Below are 27497 nucleotides of genomic sequence, written 5' to 3' on the forward strand. Positions count from 1 at the left end.
ATTCATCCTGGGGTTTCTTCTGGTGTAATTTCTAGCATCGTATTTATTGCATCTATTATCTGCCTCCAATATTCTTTCGCTTTTCCGCATTTCCACCAACAATGAAAATAGGAGACTGCTGCTTTTTCACATTTCCAACATAAATTATTCATTTTCTTATATATTTTGGCTATTTTTATTGGGGTTAGATGCCATCTCAAGTACATTTTCAACCAGTTTTCTCTCAAGCTTTGTGCCAATGTAAATTTGACACCTTTCATCCATGTTTTCCCATTTATCGTAATCAGTCGCATGTCCTGTGTCCTTCACCCAACTGAGCATTACCTCTTTCTGTTTCTTGCTCCATGTCCCACAATAATAATACTTTATAAATTTTGCCCATCATACCTTTTTTGTTTTCTCTAATTTCTAATATTTCTTCTAATTCAGATTTTTTTGAATCCCTCCCCATTCTTTTAAATCACATCGTGTTCTCTCTTGAATTTGTCAACATTCAAACCAATTTAAATCAATTCCTTCAGCTTTTAACTCTTCCAGAGATTCTTCCCTTCTCCCAGACAGCCTCACCTTGAAGACAAGTCTGAAGTCCAAAGGAACTTGCTCAACCCCTCTCTAAGCCAGCCCCCAATTCCCAAGTTAAAGCAACACAAGCAGAGGTTGCATAGATACCAAGGTTGTGTATAGTCCCCCTTCCCTTCTCCCAGACAGCCTCACCTTGAAGAGCGGTGTTCCCAAGCTAGCTTCACTCCTCTTTGATAACCATTCTCCAGCTGCAACCCCAGCCCCTCTCCAAATGCCCTCCTTCATCTAAAAGCCACTCCATCTGTCTTTCTAACATTTCCCTCTACATGCTTTCTATAACCATCACTCTACACTACCTACTATGAACTACAACTCCTACTTTAATAACCAAACCCTAATATGTTTACCCTTTATGACAGAACCCTTATACACTCGTTCTGACACGCAGTGAGCCAATCTCAATGCTTCAGGGATGCCACACCAATCTGAAGTGACAATTCTTCTGTCTAAATCCTTCAGGCAAGGAGTATCATCAGCCTGAAGTAAAAAGGGTCACATCTCAATCCTTCAGGTAAGCAGCATTAGCCTAAATTCACAATGGTCCCATCTCATGGCAGCAGACAAGGAGCATCGGCCTGAGATCACAATGGGCCAGTCCCATTCAGGTAAGGAGCACCAGCCTGAAGTCACAATATGTCATGAATCCCTTCATTCATGCATTTATTCATTTAGGGATTCATGCCATAAGGGTTATAGGTTTAGGTTTAAATTAGAGTTGAGATAGATGGGATTTATGGTGGGTTAAAAGAATATGTTTTAATATGTGCTTTAATAGAAGATACTAGAAAGAGGTAGGGAGATCATGGCTAAAGAATGTGATTGTTTGCTAGGATTGGAATGTGTGGGAATCATCCTTCTAACAGAGGCTTGAGTTTAAAAGACTGGTTTCTGTAAAAGGAGGGGGAACATAGAGAGTTATTGATATTCTTATATTGTATTATGTTGTTATGGGTTTATGCTTATTATATTTTTATATGGTATCATATTAGATTGGGATTGATGGGATATATATATATATATATATATATATAAGCAATAATGTTAATTAAAACTGTTGTGTTATTGAGTTCTGTGGTCCAAGGCCAGAGGTGCAGTGGTTGAGATAATGCACACGAGAGCTTGTTTTTAGAATACTAGATTGGAGGACACTGCGCGGGAAAGGGCTATCTAATTAATTATCATTATAGCCTAATGGGGTGGGGTTAATTGATATGGTTATAAAGTGATATGTTTATACTTTCTTTCATTCCTGACCAAAAAAAAGTCACTTCTATTACATGTATCTTCTTCTTCAATGAAAGCTGTTCCTTTGTCAAAGTACTGCCTTTTGTATTGCAAGAGGGGCTGCAATTAGGAGCATGACAAATATCTATCTCCCCTTCCATTCAGCCTGCTATCCCAAAAGAGACAGAGAGCATACCAAACCAGCCACAGAACCGTTCCCTGCTCTTGTGTAATGCCAGGTCTGTCAAAAATACACCGCAGATAGTCCAAGATCTCCTACTGGACGAAGAGGCTGACCTGGCTTGTTTCACGGAGACCTGGCTGGGTGATGATAGCTCACCCACCTGGGCTCAGGCCTTACCAGCCGGGTTCTCCGTCAGTGAGCAGGTAAGGGGACGTCACTTTGGTCCATAAAGACAATCTTGCTTTGGCTAGGATACCTATCCGTAAAATGGACCACATTGAATGTATTTGCCTCAGCATAAAGACTAGGGAAAGTCTGAGGAATATGTAGGTTTAATGTCCACCCCGTTGCTTAACAGACTCCCTAGCGGAGCTAACACAACTGGTCTTGGAGCTGCCGCTGGAGTCGCCTAGGCTTTTAGGCCCCCTCGAGGCTGGTTTAACGAACGTATCTGGTGCAGATCAGGAGTCCATAGTCAGCATGACAAACATGGACCTTCCCAGATAGTCTCTGATCCCACAGACTGTGCAGGTCATACTCTCGATGTGGTCTTCTGTACGGAACAGGCACATCTGTGGGCGGAGGTAGGCAACATCTCCGCATTGTCATGGACCATGGATCATTTCCTGGTCAAGTTGGGCTGAAGGCCACTATTCCCCCCATCGGGGGTGGAGGACCTATTACCCACCTACCCTCAAAGGTAGATGGAATGCACTAGGTTCACAGAGGCCTTAGAGGATTTAATGGCTGGTAATGCCGGCGATTCTGTTGAAGCTCTGGTCAATGCTTGAAACAACGGTCTTACCAGAGCTACAGACACTATCGCTCCCAAGCGCTCTTTCCAACCCTCTTCAAATCGCAATTTGTGGTATACTAAAGATCTCAAAATAATGAAGGAGACTGGACGAAGGCTAGAGCATCGAAGTCAGAAATATCAACTCATATCTGATAAGGTTTTTTTAAAAAAATCCTATGGAGTGGCAATAGATGTACACTCTTACCTCGGGATACGAATGCGCCGGGATACGAAATTTCCGGGTTACGAAAAAAATAAAATAAAAAATATTTCCGGGTTACGAAGGTTATTCCGGGTTACGAATAACCTTTTGGTGCTTTTCGGCGCTATTTCGCACCAAATCGCGGCTTTTCTCCATTAGCGCCTATGGCTTTTTCGGCTTACGAAGCCTTCCGGGTTACGAAAATGGCGGCGGAACGAATTAATTTCGTAACCCGGGGGCCGAAGAAGTCCTTCTACTCTGCATCTATTGCGTCTGCAAAGTCTCGTCCTGCAGAGGGTAGTAAGGGACTTGACTCAAATGCCTTCCGCCCTGAACTCTTTATTAGAACCTACAAAAGCCTGTTGTGATGCGTTTAATAACTTCTTCGCAGACAAAATCTCTCAGATAAGAGCCAATTTGGATGCTGACTTTACGACAGAGGCGAGAGGAAAAGTATCCAGCGCCTCCGCTTATACTGTTCTTCTGGATAAATTTGAGTCAGTTAGTACAGAGGATGTGGCCAAGCTCCTTGGGAGTATGAAAACGACGACTTGCTCTCTTGATCCTTGCCGTCTTTGCTGGCCGTCCAGGGGGAGATAACATCAAGATGCTGCTAAAAATATAACTAATGCATCTTTCAGGGAAGGCTGTCTTCCATCTTGCCTCAAAGAGGCGGTGGTTAAACCACTTCTAAAAAAGCCTTCCCTTGACCCCCTGGACATAAACAATTACAGGCCAGTTTGGCTCTTGCCATTCTTAGGCAAGGTATTCGAGAGGGCAGTCGCCATTCAACTTCAAGAAGTCTTGGAAGAAACGGATTTTCTACATCCATTTCATACCGGATTTAAGGCAGGTTACGGAGTTGAGACGTCCGTGGTCGCCTTAGTCGATGATCTCTGTCTGAGCATTGAAAGCTCTTTCAAATGTGGACGTTTGACCCTGCTGGTGCTCTTGAACCTCTCAGCGGCCTTCAATAGCATTGACCATGGTATTCTTCTGGAACGCCTGGGAGAGTTGGGAATTGGGGGCAATCTTTTCCAGTGGTTCAAGTCCTACATCTCTGGCAGATTCCAGATGGTGTCGCTTGGGGACAGTTGTTCGGCCAAGAGGGAGCTCAAGTCGGGCATCCCTCAAGGAGCGACTCTGTCCCCAATGCTAGTCAACATTTACCTGATGCTGTTAGGTGAGATCATTCGGAGACATGGGGTGGGATGTTATCAGTACACTGTGACACCCAAATATATTTTTCTATGTCTCAGACTGATGCAGTGCCTAAGGATTGCGTCTCTCCTGTCACTCCCTCTCTTAATGTGGTAATGGACTGGAGGAGGGAAAACATCCTCAAATGGAATCCAGGTAAAATGGAGATACTTGTAATAGGGACCCCTAATCCGGGAATGAAGTTATGTCAGCCAGTTCTGGATGGGGTCACACTTCCCCTGAAAGTCTTTGTCCGCAGTTTGGGAGTGCTCCTGGATTCATCCCTTCATCTGACGGCTCAGGTGGACGCAAAGGTCAGGAGCACTTGTTATCAGTTTCGTCTGATACGCCAACTGTGCTGCTTCCTGGAGTGGGGAGACCTTGAAACAGTAGTACATGCGCTGATCATCTCTTGGCTTGACTTCTGTAATGCACTCTACATGGGGCAACCCTTGTGCCAAGTTTGGAAATTTCAGTTGGTACAGAATATGGCAGCCAGGTTGATTACGGGCACTTCTTGAACTGCCCACATTACACCGGTTCTTAAATCCCTCCACTGGCTGCCCATTAGTTTCCGGAAAAGATTCAAGGTGTTGGTTTTAACCTTTAAAGCCCTACACGACTTGGGTCCTGACTACTTGTGGGAGCGCCTCCTCCCATACAATCCACCCACAGACTCAGGTCCTCTGGGAAGAAACTGCTACAACTCAAGAAGAACAGACTTTCAGCGGTGACCCAGAGGTCCTTCTCTTCAGCCGCTCCAAGGCTCTGGAATGACCTCTGGATGAGATCCATCATATTTCCACCTTGGAAGCCTTTAAGAAGGCTATTAATATGGATCTCTTCCGGCAGGCCTTTCCAGACTAGATTAGATCTATTGACTTGCCTCCCCCTCCCCCTGACCCTTACCCTTGTCATCGTTACTGTTATGGAAATTGTTATTGATGTACCATTCCTCCCCTCCCCTCTCACCTTCAGAAAATAACCCATTTCGTGCCCCAAAAAACTTTTTTACTGTATTGTTTTTTGGATGTTTTAAATTTTCTTGCTGTTTAATGGCTTTTTAAGGGTTAATTAATGTTTTTATAATTGGGAGGAGGGTTGGGGTTTTTGAAATTTTAATTGTATTTCTTACATTGTAAATTATTTTATTACAGTAATCCACCTTGATTCCTTTGAGCAAAGGTGGAATATAAATTATTATTATTATTATTATTATTATTACATCTTATCAAAGGGGTCCAAGGCCCTTTCAGCATGTTCCCAGAACCGGGGGGGGGGGGACCTGTGTGGGGTGTGGGTCTCTCTGTTGCTCCTCCTCTGCAGGGTTGTTGTGAAAGAAAAGGTAAGTATTTGAGGAGGGTGCCTAATCTGGATCCTGTGGGCCTCTAAGCCTAGTTCACAAGTTGCCAGGGGATTGCCAGAGCTTTGAGGTCCCTCCGTCTCCCTCCTCTTGGCTTTGGCCTAGATTTTGGCTCTTCTCTCCCCCTCAGAGCCCCCTCCTCCCAGGACTCCAGAGAAAACTTCTCCCCTCCCTCCAAAATGTTGCTTCCAATGCTATTGAACCCTATCCTGTGTGATGCTTTCTATTTGGCACAAAACTTTTCCCCAAATGAGGTATCAGAAGGGAGGGTCTCTCCTCTGCCCCACTTTCCAGGAGGGAGGGGGCTCCTCAAAGACCTTTTTACACTTGGATCCCCCTCCCCTCCATGGCCACGCCTCTCTCCAAGGGTCTCTCTGCCCTCTCTTCTCATAATAACCCCCGAGTACCTGAGCCCCAAGGAATCCCCTGAGGAGGGGGCAGGGAAGGATAGAGGGAGACGAGGCCAGGCAGGCCCCTTGCCTTTCTTTGAGGGGAGGGGCTTCCTTCCTTCTTATAACCTGCCAAGGGCCCCCCACCAGACCCTCAAGCCATTCCTCTGAATCAATAAGGGCTCTCCCGACTTTCCTATCTCCCTAACAACAGACTGAGAGGGCAGCAATGGCTTCAGGGGAAATGACTGTCACTGCTCTGTCTCTCTGAGTGTGTGTTTACCTCTGCTGTTCTTATGGCTGGGAATGGAGCTGAGGACTGAGGCGAGAAGAAAGGGTCAGTTTGGGGCAAATTCAGAACTTCTGTGCATCAAAGAGTCCAGTGTGTTGAAACAGCAAAGAACTTTATTGAGAACACACAGAAATCCAGTAAGCCAGAACTGCCCTCTCCAATACAAACAACACATTAAACCCCCAAAACCTAAAACATCACCCTCTTTCAAACCTAGCCCCCACCTCCAATTCCCACAGTCTATGCCCCACAGGAAACACGCCCCCTTTTGCCATTCCCAGAAACTAGCCCTTTCGGTTAATACCTGCCCCCACTTTCTTAAGCCAACATCCCACACATTGCAAAAGCTATCATTCCCAAAACTATTCTAACCAGCTGTAACAAATCCCAGTCCCCCATCTACCTAACTTATACCACGACCCACAACCCCCAGCCAAATATACAACCCAAAGTAATTATCTATACTATTAGAGATGAAAACCTAAACTTCACAAAATACAACCTTAAAACATAAACAGACATATGGACAGACAAACCTAACAAATAAAATCACAAGGGCCTTTCCTTAGCACCACGGGATTGAAAATATATTTTTTGTATTCCTTATTGACAAAAATAATATAAGTTCACTACTGGGATGGGTGTGGCTTCTCTCCTGTGTGGACTTTCTGATGTCTCATTAAGTGTGACTTCCGAGAAAAACGTTTCCCACAACCCTGGCATTTGTATGGCTTCTCTCCTGTGTGGATTCTCTAATGCATCACTAGGTCTGACTTTGAAGAAAAACCTTTCCCACAATGCTGGCATTTGTATGGCTTCTCTCCTGTGTGGATTCTCTGATGTGTCACTAGGCTTGGCTTCTGAGGAAAACCTTTCCCACAATACTGGCATTTGTATGGCTTCTCTCCAGTGTGGACTCTTTGATGCATGACAAGGATTGACTTGTAAGCAAAACGTTTCCTACAATACTGGCATTTGTGTGACTTCTTTCCTGTGTGGACTCTCTGATGACTCAAATGTTTTTCTGTAAAGAAGGACAATGACAGATGAGACTGAAAATCAGAGTTAAGGGAGGAGGGTGTTACCCCATGATTTATCCCTCATTAAACCCTCCTTATTTAAGATAAAATTAATACAGTTGCTGTGAGTAACCCAAGCATGACCCTGCTGCTTATGCCCCTAAATCCATCAAATGATTGTATCCTTACTTATAGGAGCTAGCAAAGAATGGGGACTGCCTTGAGGGAATGAGTGGAAGCAGATAGTCAAAGGACTGTTGAAAAAAATATTCCATGTGCAAAAATACTTTGATTGAGAGGCGGCATCATATCCTGTGAAACTGCTATAGAGTCCTGAGTCAGAGCCCAAGGCATGATGCAAGCTAACTGCAGAGGTCCTTTCTTGCTGTTTGGCACCAAGAGATGGCTCACAACCAATACAGTATACAGCTCACATGCGGATTGGTGTGGATTGGATTGGAGTTGTGTGTACAAGGGATGGTGAAGTTGATGGAAGTTGTTGAGCTGCATCTGGGAGTGTCACCCTCAGATTGTGCTGTATATTGGCTTTTCAATGCAATCGAAATTCAGAGCCAAGAAGGACCTGAGAGCCAATGTGCTAATCATTTTTGTCTGAGATATTTGCACCAAGGACCCATTGCATTCAATTTGGTTTCAGACCATTTTCTCCCCAGGAAACATGCTAAAGTGATTTAAACCTTTTTGAACACTCGGTTACATGGATTTGTAACTGGTTGACTGGCCAAACCCAAAGGGTGCTCAATGATGGCTCCTTTTCATCATGGATAGAAGTGACCAGTGGGGTCCCACAGGGTTGTGTCATAGGCCCAGTGCTGTTCAACATCTTTATCAATGACTTGGATGACAGAATTAGCAGTATATTTATCAAATTTGCAGTTGACACCAAATTAGGAGGAGTAGCTAATACCCCTGAGAACTGGATCAAACTTCAGAATGACTTTAATACATTAGAAAGCTGGGCCAAAGCTACGAAAATTAATTTCAACACGGAGAAATATAAGGTACTGCACTGAGGGCGGAAAAATGAAATGCAGATATAGGATGGGTGACACCTGGCTGAATGAAACTATGTGCGAAAGGGATTTAGGAGTCCAAGTAGACCACAAGTTGAACATGAGTCAACAGTGTGATGTGGCAGCTAAAAAGACCAATGCAATTTTAGGATGCATAAATAGAAGTATATCTAGATCAAGGGAAGTAATAGTGCCACTCTATTCTGCTTTGGTCAAAGCCCACCTGGAATATTGTGTCCAGTTCTGGGCTCTACAATTGAAAAAGCACGTTGAGAAACTGGAGCACTGCCACCACCCAGTGAATCTCCAATGAATTCCCTTAGCACACACTGGGACTTACTTAGGACTTAAGTTCCTTCCCTTGCTAACCAGAACAAGCAGTAACCGAGCTAAGATAATCAATTTACAAATAACTGATTGGGAAAGGCAGAGCAAGGGGGATTGGGACCTGGACTTCAATTTTGGTGAGGGTCAAGTGCCAGACAGCAGCTTTAAAACAGCCTTGAGACATCTCCAAGACAGGGATGGACTACTGTTGTTGGTGGGGTGTGTGATCACATTGCCACCCAGGGGAACCCCCACATGGTTTTCCCTTGGGGGGGATGAAGAATAATATTTTGAACCTCAGTATCTGACAGCATCCCTTTTACCCCTCTTCTCTGAGCCATCGCAGGGCCAAGGGAGCCATTTTACACAAGAAGCCTCTCCAGAGTCTCAAAAGGCTGGAGGAGGGGCCAGGACTTCCGGTGGTAATGGCACCTTGAAGAGACACACTCCAAGAGGGCTCCTGGAGGCGTCTCAACTTTGCAGGGCAACTGAGGCAAAAGAAATACTCTTTATGCTTCAAAATTCTTGCCAAAAAAGGCAAGATCAGAGGGGGCTCGGTGGAAGCTCCAAAAACTACACAAGAAACCTGTGGAAACAGAAGTAAGCCTGGACCTGGAGGAACCCGAAGGGCTTGGGCTGAAATGGAAGGTGTAGGCAGGAGCTGAAGAGCAATCCACGGCCGTGCAAGAGAAGTGGGGACATATCCCACACAGAGGTGCCACCACGTTTTTAAATTTATGTTGTTGAAATAGAGATTTCAAATGGATGTGGTGACTGAATGGATATAACATCTGCGGAAAGAAGTACCGGAGGGAAAAAAGAAAAGTGAGAAGAGTGCCAAGCTGAGTTTGTGCAAAGATAAGGAAGATATAGTCTGGACTAAAACATTTCCGGATATTTACAATTAAATATAAAGAAGTTGGGGCAGTATTGGAACTGTGTTATTTTCCATGGATTCCATTGGATTGGATTAAGATCTGAGCAGAGACAGAGGGGACAGAGGACTTTGTAAAGGACTGAGACTACATTTTTGAAATACAGTGGGGATAGACTAAAGGGTTAAAACAAATCAATCCTTCCCCATTCTGCTTATCTGGAGAACTCCGCAGCCCACAACTGACAGCCTTGAAGACACAAGGAGAAGAGAGCAGGAGAGACGAAAGAGAGAGAGAGAGAGAGAAGGAATCAAGCGGTTGCTGAGGAAACGGAGCTTGGAGAAGACTGAAAGAGAAGAGGGGAGGAGAAAAGCGAAGAAGGAGGTGCTGAGAGTGGAGAGCAGAAGGAAGAAAGTAGAAGAGGCAAAGGAAGAGACCAAAGAGCGGAAGAAACCATAGAGCGGAACGAGAGATAGACTAAACCAGGAAGTAAAAACTCCATTCCCATAGAGAAGAAGGATAGAGGGGCAAGAAACCATAGAGTGGAACGAGAGATAGACTAAACCAGGAAGTAAAAACTCCATTCCCATAGAGAAGAAGGATAGAGGGGCAAGAAACCATAGAGCGGAACGAGAGATAGACTAAACCAGGAAGTAAAAACTCCATTCCCATAGAGAAGAAGGATAGAGGGGCAAGAAACCATAGAGCGGAACGAGAGATAGACTAAACCAGGAAGTAAAAACTCCATTCCCATAGAGAAGAAGGATAGAGGGGCAAGAAACCATAGAGCGGAACGAGAGATAGACTAAACCAGGAAGTAAAAACTCCATTCCCATAGAGAAGAAGGATAGAGGGGCAAGAAACCATAGAGCGGAACGAGAGATAGACTAAACCAGGAAGTAAAAACTCCATTCCCATAGAGAAGAAGGATAGAGGGGCAAGAAACCATAGAGCGGAAGGAGAGATAGACTAAACCAGGAAGTAAAAACTCCAATCCCTTAGAGAAGAAGGATAGAGGGGCAAGAAACCATAGAGCGGAACGAGAGATAGACTAAACCAGGAAGTAAAAAACACATTCCCATAGAGAAGAAGGATAGAGGGGCAAGAAACCATAGAGCGGAACGAGAGATAGACTAAACCAGGAAGTAAAAACTCCATTCCCATAGAGAAGAAGGATAGAGGGGCAAGAAACCATAGAGCGGAACGAGAGATAGACTAAACCAGGAAGTAAAAACTCCAATCCCTTAGAGAAGAAGGATAGAGGGGCAAGAAACCATAGAGCGGAACGAGAGATAGACTAAACCAGGAAGTAAAAAACACATTCCCATAGAGAAGAAGGATAGAGGGGCAAGAAACCATAGAGTGGAACGAGAGATAGACTAAACCAGGAAGTAAAAACTCCATTCCCATAGAGAAGAAGGATAGAGGGGCAAGAAACCATAGAGCGGAACGAGAGATAGACTAAACCAGGAAGTAAAAACTCCAATCCCTTAGAGAAGAAGGATAGAGGGGCAAGAAACCATAGAGCGGAACGAGAGATAGACTAAACCAGGAAGTAAAAAACACATTCCCATAGAGAAGAAGGATAGAGGGGCAAGAAACCATAGAGCGGAACGAGAGATAGACTAAACCAGGAAGTAAAAACTCCATTCCCATAGAGAAGAAGGATAGAGGGGCAAGAAACCATAGAGTGGCGTGAGAGATAGACTAAACCAGGAAGTAAAAAACACATTCCCATAGAGAAGAAGGATAGAGAGGCAAGAAACCATAAAGTGGAACTAGAGCTAGACTGAACCCGGAAATAAGAAATTTATAAGCATAGAGAAAAAAAGACAGAGAATTTAAAAGAACAGTATCATACAGAGATAAAACAAAGTGTGGATGAAAGATTTGGAGACAGTAAGGAGACTTAAAGAGGAGTAGAAGACTGGGGGGGATAATTGGACTGAATTGAAGGGGAGGAGCTGCTCTAAAGGGCTCTGGAGGATAACAGAGGTGAACAGCAGAGGAATAGTTAATAATATAACAGTCACTACAACAGCAGAAAGTTTGGAGGAATAAAGGAGTGATAGCCTTACTGACTGGCTCTTGGGAACGGACTAAGTTTAACTCTATAAAAACGGGGGAAAGGGAGGGGAAGACAGATAGGGATACCAATATGAACCCCAAAAGAAATACAAGAGCAAATGCTCAGAACCAGATCCCAAGATGTCAATCTTCAGAAGGACTTGGAAGTGTGGATATAAACCAATTAATTTTAGAGAAAGTAGATGGTCTCTCTGTAAACCTTGCACAGGAGATTTCTAAAAACCTTGCTCAAAACCTTGCTCAAGAGATGAATAAATTTAAAAAAGAGATAAAACAAGAGATAGGAGCAGATTTAAAGCAAATTAACCAAACGGTGGATAAATTAATGGTGGAAATGCAGAATACAAAAAAAAGAGTCGACATATTGGAATTTAGAAGCGAAAAATGTGAAAGGGAACTAACAAGGATGGACCAAAAAAGGGAAGAAGAATTAGATGAAAGAGCCATCTGGGAGCAAAGGATGAGAGAACGAGCCGTGAAACTGAGAGGCATTGTTGAGGAGAAAAATGAGGATTTAATGGAAAAATTAATCCCGAAAATAGCAGAATTTATGGACAAAGAAGTATCCAATTTGGAAACGGAGATAGACAAATTGTATCGCGTGAACTCACAGATTGCAAAACTAAAAGGAGTGCCAAGGGATATTTCATTGCATTTTGTTAGAAAAAGGACTAGGGACGCTTTTCTAAACAAACATAATGAAATACCTTTTGAATTTGATGGTCATGAAGTGAAAGTATTAAAAGACATCCCGGCTAGATTACTTCGTAAAAGACGTGAGTACACAAATTTGACAGCTTTTCTGAGGAGAGAAAAAATACAATACAGATGGCAAACCCCTGAAGGGATAACATTTTGGTGGGAAAAAAAGAGAATTAAAATTCACACACCAGAACAAGCTAAAGCATTTCTGAGAAAAAAGAAGGAAAAGACGGACGGAAATGATATGGATGAAGATGAAACTGATGATCCCAATAAAGATGAGCAAGAAGAAGAGGAAGAGGAAGAAAGAGGAGAGGCAACAGGAGAGTTAAATTCAAAACTCCTTCAGATGATGAACCAACCTTTGATGAAGAAGACGAAGGAGATAAGAGAGAAGAATTGAGAGGTGACCAAAGTGGCATATCAATGAATTTGGATGGACAGATGACTTATTCAGAAGAATTAATTGATTTAGACTGGAGGGACCAACAATACCGGGAAGAGGAAGACAACAATTTTGATGAATACTTTGACAACTAAGACTGTGATTAGTATAATTTGAATATTCGGCAGTAAGATATTTATAAATGCATAATGGGCTCGCACACTAATTTGAAAATCTGTACTTGGAACGTACAGGGTTTGAACACTCCCCAGAAGAGAAAGAAAATATTCCACTATTTAGGAAAGATGAAACTAGATATATGCTGCCTGCAGGAGACTAGAATCAAAAATAAAGACAAGAAATATTTGCGATGTCATAAATTAGGACAAGAATTTGTTTCTGCAACCAAAACAAAGAAAAAAGGGGTGGTAATGTATGTAAATAACAAACATGAGGCAAAGAAAATAAGTGATGACCCAGAAGGTCACTTTTTAGCAGTAGAGATGTTATTCAATATGCAAAAGATATTAGTGATTGGTATTTATGGCCCCCACACAAATAAAGGCAAATTTTATAAAAAAATAAGTGAGACATTAATTGATTGGGAATATGAATCATATATAATGGTGGGAGATTGGAACGGGGTGGTAGATACAAAATTAGATAGACACTCAGACAGAGTAATGAAAAAAAATCAAGGAAAACTCCCAAGGGATTTCTTTGAGATGATGGAAATGTTTACAATGCAAGATGTGTGGAGAGCAAAATATGGGGACTCAAAAGAATTTACTTTTTTTTCTAATTGTCATAAATCTTGGGCAAGAATTGATATGATCTGGGCTTCTACAAATATTATTTCAAAAATTAATAATGTAAAGACGCATCCCAAGGTGTGGTCAGACCACAACCCCGTTAGTGTAGAATTTCGATTTGGAAAGAGATAATATAACTGGTGTCTGAACCAAAACTTGCTGAAAGATGAGAAGATCGTAGGAGAAATAAAGACGGACATTGAGAATTTTTTTAAGGAAAACATGAATGGTGAATGCTCAATGGGAATAATATGGGACACCATGAAGGCTGTTATAAGAGGCTGCTTAATTAAAAAAGGGGCAGAACAGAAAAAAAAAGAAGGGAATAAAAATGGAGGAATTGAATAGACAATTAAGAAACTGGGAAAATATTTTAAAGAGAGAGGGGAGTAATAAAGAAGCAAAGCAGGAAATTAAATATATCCAAAAACAAATAGAAATATTAACAACAGAAGAAATAAATAGAAAGTTGAAATATGTAAGACATAGATATTATGAGGCATCAAACAAACCAGGGAAAGTGTTAGCGTACTATTTAAAAAAGGAAAGAGTAAAAAGAACAGTTTTGAAAATAAAAGAAGGAGGGAAGATTATATCAGATAAAGAAGGGATTAAAAAAACCTTTTATAACTATTATTCGGATTTATTTAAAGAAGGTAAATACAAAAAAAAGAAAATTGAGGATTATTTGGAGCAAGCTGAAATAAAAGATATAACAGAGGAACAAAAAAGACTGTTAAATGAACCCATAACAAAGGAAGAACTATCACAGGCTATTGGGAGGAGTAAATCAGGGAAAGCAGCAGGCCCAGATGGTTTTTCCAATGAGTTTTATAAAATATTTGAAGACTCAATATGTTCATATTTAGTGGAAACTATGAACCAAGGTATTAGAGACAAATTACCTCAAACATGGAGTCAGGCCAACATAATCTTAATTCCAAAGGAAGATAAAGACTTATTAGACCCCAAAAATTGTAGACCAATTGCTTTATTAAATGCAGATTATAAATTATTAGCTTCAATTTTAGCAAACAGATTTAAGAAAGTATTAATAAATTGGATTGATACAGACCAAAACGGCTTTCTCCCCAGTAGAAAAATAAAGGATAATATTAGAAATATAATTGATATACACGAAAAAAATATTCATAAAAAATTGGCCATGATTTTTCTAGACGCGGAGAAGGCATTTGATAACATCAGGTGGGACTTCATGTTTGGGGTATTAAAGAAAATGGGGGTTGGAGAAAATTTTTATACTTGGATTCAAAGGATATATACATCTCAAGAAGCAACAGTGTTAATTAACGGGGAAAAAACAGAAAAATTCAGTGTAACTAAAGGTGTAAGGCAAGGATGTCCCCTTTCCCCACTTTTATTTATAACTGCATTGGAGATATTATTAAACAAAATTAGAAAAGAAAAGACAATAGAGGGAGTAAAAGTGGGTAATGAAGTGTACAAACTTAGGGCCTATGTGGACGATTTAGTTTTAACAATTACAGAGCCAAATGATAGCATAGAAAACTTGATGAGAATTCTTAGACATTATGGGAAAGTAACAGGCTTTAAAATTAATAACACAAAAACAACAATGCTCTCTATGAACTTATCCAAAGAAGGAGAAGAAGAGATGAAGAAGAAAACAGGGTTCCAAATTAAAAAAATGGTAAAGTATCTGGGTATCATAACAGTTAATAATAAAGAATTATTTCAAAACAATTATGAAAAAATTTGGAAAGAGATTAAAAATGATATGAAAAAGTGGGATAAATTGAAATTATCTTGGATGGGTAGAACTGCGACGATAAAGATGATTATCGTCCCTAAAATGATTTTTCTTTTTCAAAATCTCCCAGTAATTTTGAATAATGCACCATTCAATAGGTGGAAGAAGGATATGAGGGAATTTGTGTGGCAAAAGAAAAAAGCAAGAATACAAAGTAAAATCATTGAGGATAAAATTGAAAAAGGCAGGATGGCATTTCTAAATTTGAAATGGTATTTTGAAGCATGTGTTTTTGATTGGCTAACTGATTGGTTTAAATTAGAAGATAAAAGATTATTAGTATTGGAAAGTTATGAGCTAAGATATGGGATACATGCATACCTCTTCTATGGAAAAGTAAAAATGGATAGAAATTTCAACAATAATATAATACGTAAATCATTACTTTTAATATGGAATAAAAATAAATGGAAATGGTGCAGTAAAATACCACTGTGGGTTTCCCCAGCAGAAGCTTTGATTAGAAGAGAAGAATATAGGAGTAATAACTGGATTAGATACTCAGATATTTTAAAGAAAACACAAAACAAATACATAATGATGACACAAGAAGAATTAAGAGGAAAAGGAATAAATTGTAACTGGTTTTCATATAGACAATTGGTAGAAAGATTTAAAATGGACAATGGTACATTCGGAATAGGGCCTGGAAACCAGGAGTTTGAAAATATAATCATAAAGGGAGACGATAAAAGAATTTCGAAATTTTATAATTTGATTCTTAATTGGGAAATGGAAGAAGAAACAGTAAAAGATTATATGATTAAGTGGGCTAAAGATTTGAACCAAACAATTGAAATGAGACAATGGGAAAAAACCTGGAAAATTAGAATTAAATACACAAGTAGTATAGAAATGAGAGAAAACTTATATAAATCTATATATAGGTGGTACCTTACACCATATAGAATCTCTAAAATGTATAAAAATGTGAATGGAAATTGTTGGAAGTGTGGGGAGAAATTGGGAACATATTTGCATGTTTGGTGGAACTGTGAGGTGGCAAACAAATTCTGGAAATCTATACACAAAGAAATGAAAAAGATGTTTAACATAAAAGAGTGTGTGAGCCCTAAAATGTATTTATTAAATATTGTTGAAGATGAGGATTTAGAGAAAAAAGGAGGTAAAGTGATATTCTTTGCAATAATAGCCGCCAGAATGGTCTATGCGAAAAATTGGAAAAAGAAAGAGGCCCCACTAATAGAAGATTGGAAACTTAAATTGTACGATATATTTGTTATGGAAAAACTATCATGTATTATGAAAAATCAGTCTTTACAAAGGTTTTATAAAGAATGGGATCCATGGCTTGAATATGTAAAATCAGAAGAAATTAAGAGTCGCTGGATAGCTTTAACAAATTAGATAACTGAGAGGATAATAGAAAATAAGAAGATAAGATAAGAAAGAATAGGTGAAATATTAAGATAGTAACTCTGCTGGAAGAGTCAAGGTTTATATTGAAGTAGTTTTTGGTGAATAAGATATATGATGTTCTTCAGGTTATTTGATTTCTGTTAGGAAGAATTATAGATAATATAAGAAAGAAATTATTGGATGAGACACAGACATAATGATGTAAACTTGACACAGGAAGGGAAGGGTTAAAAGATGACACTCTCTAGATAATAGTGAAAGATAATTAAAAGAGATAGTAATTAAGGTAAAATGCATTAACGCGTTCATAGCCACAGCTAGGAAGTAAGCTTTGGTTATGTTTGTTTGTTTGTTTGTTTGTTTAATTTTATTTTGTTTTGGCTTTTTTTGGTCTGTTATATGTTTGTATATGTCAACTGTAAATGTCTTTTGGTTTATGTATGTTTTTAATTTTGAATTTCATACAATAAAATTTATTTAAAAAAAAAAAAAAGAGGAGGGGTCTCTAATAGGAGGGCCACTGAGACGACGGTTGTCCCCCAAATTACGCCAAAAGTAGCTCCTTTGGGAGGTTTTAAAATCAAGTGAATGTACATGAACTGAAAAGATATAACCTTACAACTGATCTTAATAACAGGTTCTGACACCTAGTGAGACATCAGAGAGTAGTAGTAGCCTTTCCTCTTGCCAATGGGATTTACAGTGTTTCCTGGACTGGATCTCCCAGCATCCACAGGGCCAGAGAGAGGAGGGCCCTGCCCTGAATAGGGCTGCCATTTCATGGGTCTTAGGCTTTGGGAATGTGTGCCTTTGGCCAGTGTCTGTGTGGCTGGGGCTCCAGGGTCCCTCAGTCCCTCCTGCCTTGTTCCATATTAACTGCAGGAGGAGCCTGTGAGGGTGGGGCAGGGGGCGGGGTCTTCCAGATCCTCTGCCCCCATTGGCCAGAATGAAGAAGGGGAGGAGCTTCTGCCTCTCTATTTAGCTCTGCGCAAGGAAGAGTGAGCGAGGAGCAGAGAGTGAGAAAGGGACAGAGAGAGATAGAGACAAGGAGGGAAGGAAGGAGGGGAGTGGAGAGGAGAGGGACAAGGCCTGGAAGCGGTAGGCTTCACTGCTGTGCTGAGGCCTCCAACTGCCAAGCGCTGAGGTGGAGGTGGCCATTTTGTTCTGCTTGTGACTGTTGGGAATAATGTTCCGGAACCTTCTCTGAGGCCTCAGTTGAACAGAGGCTTCTCTTTCTCTCCTGAGGCTCCAGAGTCAGAAGGAGGCCAGGCTCCTTGGGCCAAAAGGAAGGAAGTGTGTCTCTTTGTGTGTCTTTTGTGTCTCTTTTCTGAGAGGGTTTTCTTATTACACAGCTCTGCTCCTTCTGAGGAACATAGGTTTTAAAAGGGATCAGAAATGGGGAGCATAGTTTTAATGTAAGCCTTATTCTTCTTCTTCACAAACATTGGGCTTTGGCTTCTAAGAGGAGGCTAGTCCCCCAAAAAAGGCCAAAAGTAGCTCCTTTGGGAGGTTTAAAAAGTCTCCCCAGTTTTCTTATTGAGAGATTTTCAGGCAAGAAGGAAGAAGAAAGACCAGAATAACACATATTACCAAGAATTAAACAAGACTTGGGCGCTTCTACCCTTTTACAACCGACTCAGGCTGTTTCTGCACTGAAGAAATAATCCAGTTTGAAACCGCTTTAACTCTCCTGGTTCCATTTTGTGGAATCCTGGGATTTGTAGTTTTTTGTGGCATGAGAGCTCTCTGGCAGAGAATGTAAAATCCCAGGATTCCATAGCACTGAGTGGTTAAACCGGTGTCAAAGTGCCGTATTTCTATAGTGCAGATGCAGCCTTCTTGGGAAAAGATGATGGGGAAAAGCACTGGGGAACTCTGGAGGTTTCAGCAGATGATTCATTTATTTATGATGTAGTCATTTCACATCTATCTACGGGGACATAACCAGGGCCCTCTCAAATTCCCCATCCCCTAATCCCTCTCCACTCTAAGAAGGCATGGAGTATCTGTTGTGTAGGGGAGCTGCAGTGAATCTATGCTATGTCTGGGAAGCTTCGTTTGGTGCAGAGGGAGAAGGGGATATCCACCTCTGCATCAGCCCAAAAGAGGCATATGCCACCTGTGTATGTCATGAGCAGGATGCTGTTCTCTGTGTCTTTGAGTGCTGCAGGGTTTCTTGCCAAGCCAATCCTAACCCTGGTCCCTTTTCTCAGGAACTCCATCTCGGCCTCCTTCTACACGGCTTTTGGGGCCTCTCTTGCTGGAAGTGACCCAAGTGCAGGGCCACCAGGACCCCTGCCCACCTGATGGCCGACACAGAGGCCAAGCGGAGGGAGTTGGTCTCCAACAGAAAGAGGATGCCCAGGAACAATAGCTCTTTGGTGAGTCACTATCCTATTAGCTTCATCTGTGTCACTTCTGGGCCAATTTATGAAAGGAAGCAAATAATATACTGTCCGAGTTTGGCAGAGACAGTCCTGGTTAATCCTCTGTCACCCCACTTATTCAGGGGCTTTTAAACATGTCCCAGTTGGTCTATCCTCCTCCCACTTTCCCCTTTCTCAGGTCACTTTAGTTCCTGAGTGCAACTGAGTTTGCAGCCTATCAGCTCAAAAGTGGGGAGAGGAGAGGAAAGAGGGAGACTGGATATGGCCCTTCCCAGGAGGTTGAAGCAAAAGCAAACTGCTGTGCCTTTCCTAGCTTGTGTGATCTTCCTCATAAACAACTTTGGCATCTTCACTGCCTTCTGGATTGCTTGTCCACATGTGTCTTGTTTTTCCCATCTAAGAAATGTTGGGGGCTATGGGAGAATGTCTCTGGATATAAATTGGGGGTGGACCCAATGACCCTCAACCCCAGAGTGCTCCGCAGAACTGCTTTATAAAAATGACATTTGCCTCCGAAATGTGGCAAGAAATGGCTAAATGCACCATAATTCTTTTATGGCTAAATGTACTATATATTTTGGGACAGTCAGTATCCTAATCCATCATCAACATCCCAGCTATGGCCTAAATTATATTGTATATTATATTGAAAAGATTAAAGACAAACTGGATCTGAAAGGCAGTAGCTTTTTTCTCGCTGACGGCATTTAAAGTTTATTTCCTAGACTGAATTCTAAAGTGATGAAATAATATTTGGATGCACCATGTGCTTTCCTCCCCTTTTGTTTAGTCACTCTCTGGATGGGGGCTATTTTCTGTTGCAGGTGACCTTTGCGGATGTGGCAGTATATTTCACTGAGGATGAATGGAAACTGTTGACGAAGAAGCAGAGACTTATGTACAGTTCTGTAATGATGGAGAATTATGAGAACGTGGCCTCTGTGGGTAAGGAACCGGAATCCACTAGCATTATAGAATCATAGAGTTGGAATAGACCACAAGGGCCATCCAGTTCAACCCACTTCTGCCATGCAGGAATACATTTCCAAACACCATCCAGCCTCTGTTTAAAGACCTCCAAAGAAGAGGACTCCACCAAATTTTAAGGGAGTATATTGCACTGTCCGATAGGTCTTACTGTTAATGTTTAGGTGGAACCTCTTTCCCTGTGGTTTGCATCCATTGTGGTGTCTCCTTTCTCTGTAGCAGCAGAAAGCAAGCTTGGTTCATCCTCAAAACGACCCTTTCCAATATTTAAACATGGATATCATATTTGTTGTTAATTTTCTTTTCTCCAGGGTAAACATACCCAGCTCTCTAAGCCACTCTTCATAGGGCTTTATGGTTTCCAGATCTTTCACCATTTTTGTTGCCCTCCTCTGGGCATGTTCCAACCTGTCAACATCCTTTATGAATTTCAGAGGCCAGACCTGGACACAGGATTATTCCAAGTGAAGCCTGACCAAAGCTCTATAGAGTGGCACTATTACTTCCCTTGATCTAGAAACTATACTCGTATTGATGCAGCCTAGAATCACATGGGCCTTTTTAGCTGCCGCATCACACTTTTGCCCAAGTTCAACTTCTGGTCTATTGGGAGTCATAGATCCCTTTCAAATGTAGTTTAATTGTGATAGCAACATCCTGTAGAATATCTGAATTTGTAGTTTTGTGAGGCACTATTGCTCTCCACTTTATAAGGGTTCTAAATACCGCATTGTAAATTGCCAATTGCCAAATCCAGCTTCTGTCATTCATCCAGAATGTTTTGGGGGTTTAGGGAGAAATTGTTAGTAGTTTAAATGCTAGTAGTTTTAAGTAGTTGGTAAGGATATTGGGGCCTAGAATGGCTTCAGGGAAGGGAAGCAGTTGTGGAGGCTGTTAACTGCCTGTTCTGTGAACTCTGGGTGGCAGACATGCTCCAGGGGTGAGTGGCGTATGTGAACAGTGGAAGAAGAAGGCAAGAGGTACCTTGGCAGCCGGGCTGTTTAGGGGCTGAAGGGGAGGAAAAGGGAGGAGTGTGAAGGTAGTTAATGACAGAGGGAAAAGGTTTAGACACTTCAGAGACACCTTAGACTTATTAATGGACGCTTCTGCCTGAGTTTCTCAATAAACCTTTTGGTGGAAGCAAAGGACTTTTTAATTCTGAAACTTAGTTCCGCCCCCAGATATCTCACCAATGCTAGGACTTTGTAGGAAGAAAGCATGGAGATTACCAGTAATGCATTTCTCATTGAAATGGTAGCACATCTCTGAGTATGTTTCCTTTTTTGGCCCTCTTCCAGCCTTTTGAGGTTCTGCTTCACTTCCCCAAAGGGATGCAATGGGATACTGAGGCACAAAACTTTATTCCTATTTTAAGGCAATACAATGTGCAGTTGCCCCTGAGATCCCCAGGGGGCCAATGTGATGCCCCCAATCCCCAACAGTAGCCCATCCCTGTCTTAGAGATGTCTTAATACTGCTCCCTGGTGCTTGATCCTCACCAAAACAGAACTCCAGGTCCCAGCCCCCTTGCTTTGCCTTTCCCAATGAGTAATTTGTATATGGATTATCCTGCCTTTCTCAACAAATGAGCCTCAAAGTGTCCCTTTTATGCATCACATAAATGGGTGTGTGTCTGTGATAGAGAGAAGGAGCGAATGTGAAAAACAGAAAGGCAGGAAAGAGATGGTGAAGGTGAAATACTGAAGTAGTGCAGATGGGCAAGAAGGAAGGTTGGAGAGCGGAGGGAGAAAGGGAAGGAGATTAGGCTTAAGAGGGAGATGAAATAACAGATATAGGATGGGGGACACCTGGCTGAATGAAACTACGTGTGAAAGGGATCTAGTAGTCCAAGTAAACCACAAGTTGAACATGAATCAACAGTGTAATGCGGCAGCTAACAAGGCCAATGCGATTTAGGTTGCATCAATAGAAATATAGTGTCAGGATCAAGGGAAGTAATAGTGCCACTGTATTCTGCCTTGGTCAGGCCCCACCTGGAATACTGTGTCCAGTTCTGGGCACCACAATTCAAAAAGGATGTGGAGAAACTGGAGCATGTCCAAAGGAGGGCGACCAAAATGGTGCAGGATTTGGAAACTATGAGGAACGACTTGGGTAACTAGGGATGTTTAGGCTGGAGAAGAGAAGGTTAAGGGGTGATATGATAGCCCTGTTTAAATATTTGAAGGAATGTCAAGCTTGTTTTCTGCTGCTCCAGAGACTAGAACACAGAACAATGGATGCAAACTGCAGTAAAAGAGATTCCACTTCAACATAAGAAGGAACTTCCTGACAGTAAGGTCTGTTCGACAATGGAACAAACTCCCTCTGAGATTTTGGTGGAGTCTCCTTTCTTAGAGATCTTCAAACAGAGGCTGGATGGCCATCTGTCAGGGATGCTTTGATTCCTGCATGGCAGAATGTGGTTGGACTGAATAGCCCTTGTAGTCTCTTCCATCTCTATGATTCTAGGCCTCTGGGAGCCAGGAGGGGGAGGCAGGAGCAAAGCCAGGATCGCCTAGCTCTGTGCGGAGAGAAAGGGACCTCTGGGAAGGGCCAGGAGAGGGGCCTTGGGGATTGGGAGGCAGCCACCAACCTCACAGATTATACTGATAATAATAATAATAAGTTTTATTTGTATTTACCTGCCTCTCTCAATGGAGTGAGGCGGTATTACAACCGTAAAATAGCCACAAAACAACAATAGCATCCAATTTACACACAGTAAAACAACAAAACGCTTAAAACTCAATTTGTGACAAATAAAAACATCATTTAAAATGCACAGTTGTGATCAGATGTGGAATTTTTCCTTAAGTTCTTTACAAGAGGTCAGCTGGGTAAGCCTGCCGGAAGGGATCCGTCTTAAGTGCTTTCTTGAAAGCATCCAAGGTGGTGTTAAGACGGATCTCCTCCGGCAAGTTGTTCCATAACTTGGAATTGCTTTAGCATGTTTCTTGGGTGGGGAAAGAATTGTCTGAAACTGAATTAAATGAAATGGGTGCTTGGTGGAAATACTTCAGCCAAAAAGGATTATCACACCGGCTCTCAGGTCCTTCTTAGCTCTGAATTCTGGTCTGAATTCTGGTCCCATTCAAAGCCAATGTAAAGCACAGTCTGAAGGCGACACTCCCAGAGTTCAATAATAACATAGCAGAGTACAGTAGCAAATCTCCAGATATAGGCATTGGCAATGCATTAACCACTTTCCACACTTAAAAATAACTCACAGACCCAGTTGATTTCCTCCAAGTCCTTGGAGGTTCTTTAGCTTGAGTTGCAATAGAAAACAAATATGTACCAGCTCTCCTCTCTGACTTTCATCAACTTCACAATCTCTTGTACACACAATTCCAACCCACATCAATCCACATGTGAGCTGTATTCTGTATTTGTTGTGAGTCATCTCCTGGTGCCACACAGCATGAAGCTTCCTCTGCAGTTCACTTGCATCATGCCATGTGCTCTGACTCAAGACTCTATGGCAGTCTCACAGGAAATGATGCCACTTTTCAATCAAAGTATTTTTACATATATATATTGGAATATTTTTCAAATGCCTGACTATCTGCTTCTACTGATTTCCTCATGACAGTTCCCCTTCAATTTCTTCTTTGGTAGCTCTGAGTAAGGATACAGTCATTATATGGATTTGGGGCATCCAGAACAGGGTCATGTTCAGTTCACTCACACCAACATTATTAATTTAATCTCAAATAGGGAGGGATAAACGTGGGGCTAAATCTTGGCGTAACCCTTTCCTCTCTTAACACTGATATTCAGTCTTGTCTGTCATTGTCCTCCTTTACAGAAGAATTTGTCACTCACGAGAGAGTCCACACAGGAGAGAAGCCATACAAATGCCAGCATTGTGGAAAATGTTTTTCTTCAAAGGCACACCTAGTGATACATCAGAGAGTCCACACAGGAGAGAAGCCATACAAATGCCAGCGTTGTTGGAAATGTTTTTCTTCAAAGTCATACCTATTGGCACATCAGAGAGTCCACACAGGAGAGAAGCCATACAAATGCCAGCATTGTGGGAAATGTTTTTCTCGGAAGTCACACCTATTGGCACATAAGAGAGTCCACACAGGAGAGAAGCCATACAAATGCCAGCATTGTGGGAAATGTTTTTCTTCAAAGTCATACCTATTGGCACATCAGAGAGTCCACACAGGAGAGAAGCCATACAAATGCCAGCGTTGTTGGAAATGTTTTTCTTCAAAGTCATACCTATTGGCACATCAGAGAGTCCACACAGGAGAGAAGCCATACAAATGCCAGCATTGTGGGAAATGTTTTTCTTCAAAGTCATACCTATTGGCACATCAGAGAGGCCACACAGGAGGAAACCCAAACAAATGCCAGCACTGTGGGAAATGTTTTTCTTCCAAGTCAAACCTAGTGACACATCAGAGAGTCCACACAGGAGAGAAGCCATACAAATGCCAGCATTGTGGGAAATGTTTTTCTCAGAAGTCACACCTATTGGCACATAAGAGAGTCCATACAGGAGAGAAGCCATACAAATGCCAGCATTGTGGGAAATGTTTTTCTTCAAAGTCATACCTATTGGCACATCAGAGAGGCCACACAGGAGGAAACCCAAACAAATGCCAGCATTGTGGGAAATGTTTTTCTTCCAAGTCAAACCTAGTGACACATCAGAGAGTCCACACAGGAGAGAAGCCATACAAATGCCAGCATTGTGGGAAATGTTTTTCTCGGAAGTCATACCTATTGGCACATCAGAGAGTCCACACAGGAGAGAAGCCAAACAAATGCCAGGATTGTGGGAAATGTTTTTCTTCAAAGTCAAACCTAGTGATACATCAGAGAGTCCACACAGGAGAGAAGCCACACAAATGCCAGCATTGTGAGAAATGTTTTTCTTCAAAGTCATACCTATTGGCACATCAGAGAGTCCACACAGGAGAGAAGCCAAACAAATGCCAGGATTGTGAGAAATGTTTTTCTTCAAAGTCATACCTATTGGCACATCAGAGAGGCCACACAGGAGGAAACCCAAACAAATGCCAGCATTGTGAGAAATGTTTTTCTTCAAAGTCATACCTATTGGCACATCAGAGAGTCCACACAGGAGAGAACCCAAACAAATGCCAGCATTGTGGGAAATGTTTTTCTCAGAGGTCACACCTATTGGCACATCAGAGAATCCACACAGGAGAGAACCCAAACAAATGCCAGCATTGTGGGAAATGTTTTTCTTCCAAGTCATATCTATTGGCACATCAGAGAGTCCACACAGGAGCGAACCCAAACAAATGCCAGGATTGTGGGAAATGTTTTTCTTCCAAGACATACCTATTGGTACATCAGAGAGTCCACACAGGAGAGAAGCCACACAAATGCCAGCATTGTGGGAGATGTTTTTCTTCCAAGACATACCTATTGGTACATCAGAGAGTCCACACAGGAGAGAAGCCATTCAAATGCCAGCATTGTGGGAGATGTTTTTCTAATAAGTCAAACCTAGTGACACATCTGAGAATCCACACAGGAGAGAAGCCACACAAATTCCAGAAATGAACTAACATTATATTTATCAAGAAGCAAAACAAAGAATATATTTTAAATCTTGTGGTGATAAGAAAAAGCCCTTGTGATTCCGTGTGTTAGGTTTGTGTGTCCATATGCCTGTTTATGTTTTTCAATTATATTTTGTTATTTTGAGGTTTTATTTGCCTTTATTATAGATTATTGCTTTCGTTTATAAATTTGAGTGGGGGTCATGGTGGTGGAATAGGTTAGTTAAATAGAGGGGTGGGATTGGCTGCAGCTGGTTAGAATAGTTATGGGAATGATAGCATTTGGAATTTGTTCGATGTTGGCTGAAGAAAGTTGGGGACAGGTATTAACAGAAAGGGCTAGTTTGTGGGAATGGCAAAGGGGGCTTTGTTACCTGTGGGACATAGACTGTGGGAATTGGAGGTGGGGGCCAGGTTTGGATGAGTGTGATGTTTTAGGTTTTGGGGTTTTATGTTTGCTTTGGGGAGGGCAGCTCTGACTTAAACACTGAATTTCTGATTATGTGTTTGAAATAAAGTTTTTGTTGCTTCAACACACTGGACTCATTGGTGTACAGAAATTCTGCATTTGCACAAAATGTACCCTTTCTTCTCTCCTCAGCCCTCAGCTCCTTTCCCAGTCATAAAAACAGAGGCAAACACACATATATACTCAGAGAGACAGAACTATATGTACAAAGCAGAGACTTCCCAGCCTTTCCCTCCTGAGTTGAGCTGCACAGCTTGGGCTCCATTCCGGAAGGAAGGAAGGAAAAAAGGCCGTAGTCCTTCCCTTCTTCCAAAGGCCGAAAATGGAATAAACAGCAGCAGCAGCAAAGGCCTTACGATCCCTGCGCATGCTGAGAAGGGGTCTTTGGGGCATCTGAAAGGAATGAAAGTGCCAAGGGAAGAGAAGCATAAAGGGACTGCTGAAGTCGGGGGGGGGGGGGGGGGGGCGGGTGGAGATCTGGGACCTGTATCAGGCACCTTCCTCCTGGAACCCATTATTAGAGCCTTCCACAGCTCACTATGATGCTTTAAATGACTATTTCACAGATAATATCTCTCAGATAAGAGCCAAATTGGACGTCAGCATTATTGCGGAGGCTGTAAGTGAGGTGTCCATGAGTAAGATCATACTGGATCAATTTGAATCTGAGTACTGAGGATGTGGACAAGCTCCTTGGAAATGTGAAGAGGAGAACTTGTCCTCCCGACCCTTGCCCTTTTTATATCACCTGAGATATATCATAGATGCATCTCTTAGTTAGGGCTATTTTCCATCATGCTTAAAAGAAGCGGTGCTACGGCCGTTTATGGAAAAGTCCTCCCTAGATCCCTTGGACATGAACAATTACAGACCAGTCTCCCATTTCTAAACAATATGATTGAGAGGGCAGTTGCTCTTCATCTCCAAGTGGTCTTGGATGAGACAGATTATCTGGACCCATTTCAAACTGGCCTCAGGATGGGATACGGAGTCGAAACTGTTATGGTTGCCTTAGTAAATGATCTTTGCTTCAAGGGGGGATGTAACTTACCAAACTTTAAGCTGTATTATTATGCAGCTCGTCTCAAATGACTAGAAGAATGATTCAAATTAGAAAACAATAATTTATTGAATATAGAAAAAGCTAACCTGAATCTTGGTATACATGCATATATGTGGTATACAAAACCAAAAGATAATGATACTTTTAACCATCATGTTATAAGGAGATCATTGCTTAAAGCATGGTATAAAATGAGACATCTATTTTGGGTGTAATTGCAAGAAGCCTATTACAATAGAACAAAGAACAAAGATACTCCATGGCTAAGATATGGAGATTTAATGAACCAAACACCAGAAGGAAAATACAATATGAAATCTATGGAAGAACTTAATGAAAGAGGAAACATGAAGGACTGGTTTTTATACAACCAATTAAACAGTCGTTTTAAGG

General features: G+C 41.7%; 1 protein-coding gene across 1 annotated transcript in view; it reads left to right on the plus strand.

Annotated features, from left to right (window-relative positions):
* LOC149282450 (uncharacterized) overlaps positions 1-27497 on the plus strand; it is a 60143-nt gene that overhangs the window by 22355 nt on the left and 10291 nt on the right. Inside the window, exon 4 of the mRNA XM_089498160.1 lies at positions 23852-25151. Coding sequence (XP_089354286.1) covers positions 23852-25151 — 1300 coding nt within the window. The remainder of the gene's footprint in view (positions 1-23851; positions 25152-27497) is intronic.

The sequence above is a fragment of the Sceloporus occidentalis genome, unplaced genomic scaffold (assembly GCF_023333645.1).
Source record: "Sceloporus occidentalis isolate IW3139 unplaced genomic scaffold, rSceOcc1.0.p SCAF_114, whole genome shotgun sequence".
Lineage (NCBI taxonomy): Eukaryota > Metazoa > Chordata > Lepidosauria > Squamata > Phrynosomatidae > Sceloporus > Sceloporus occidentalis.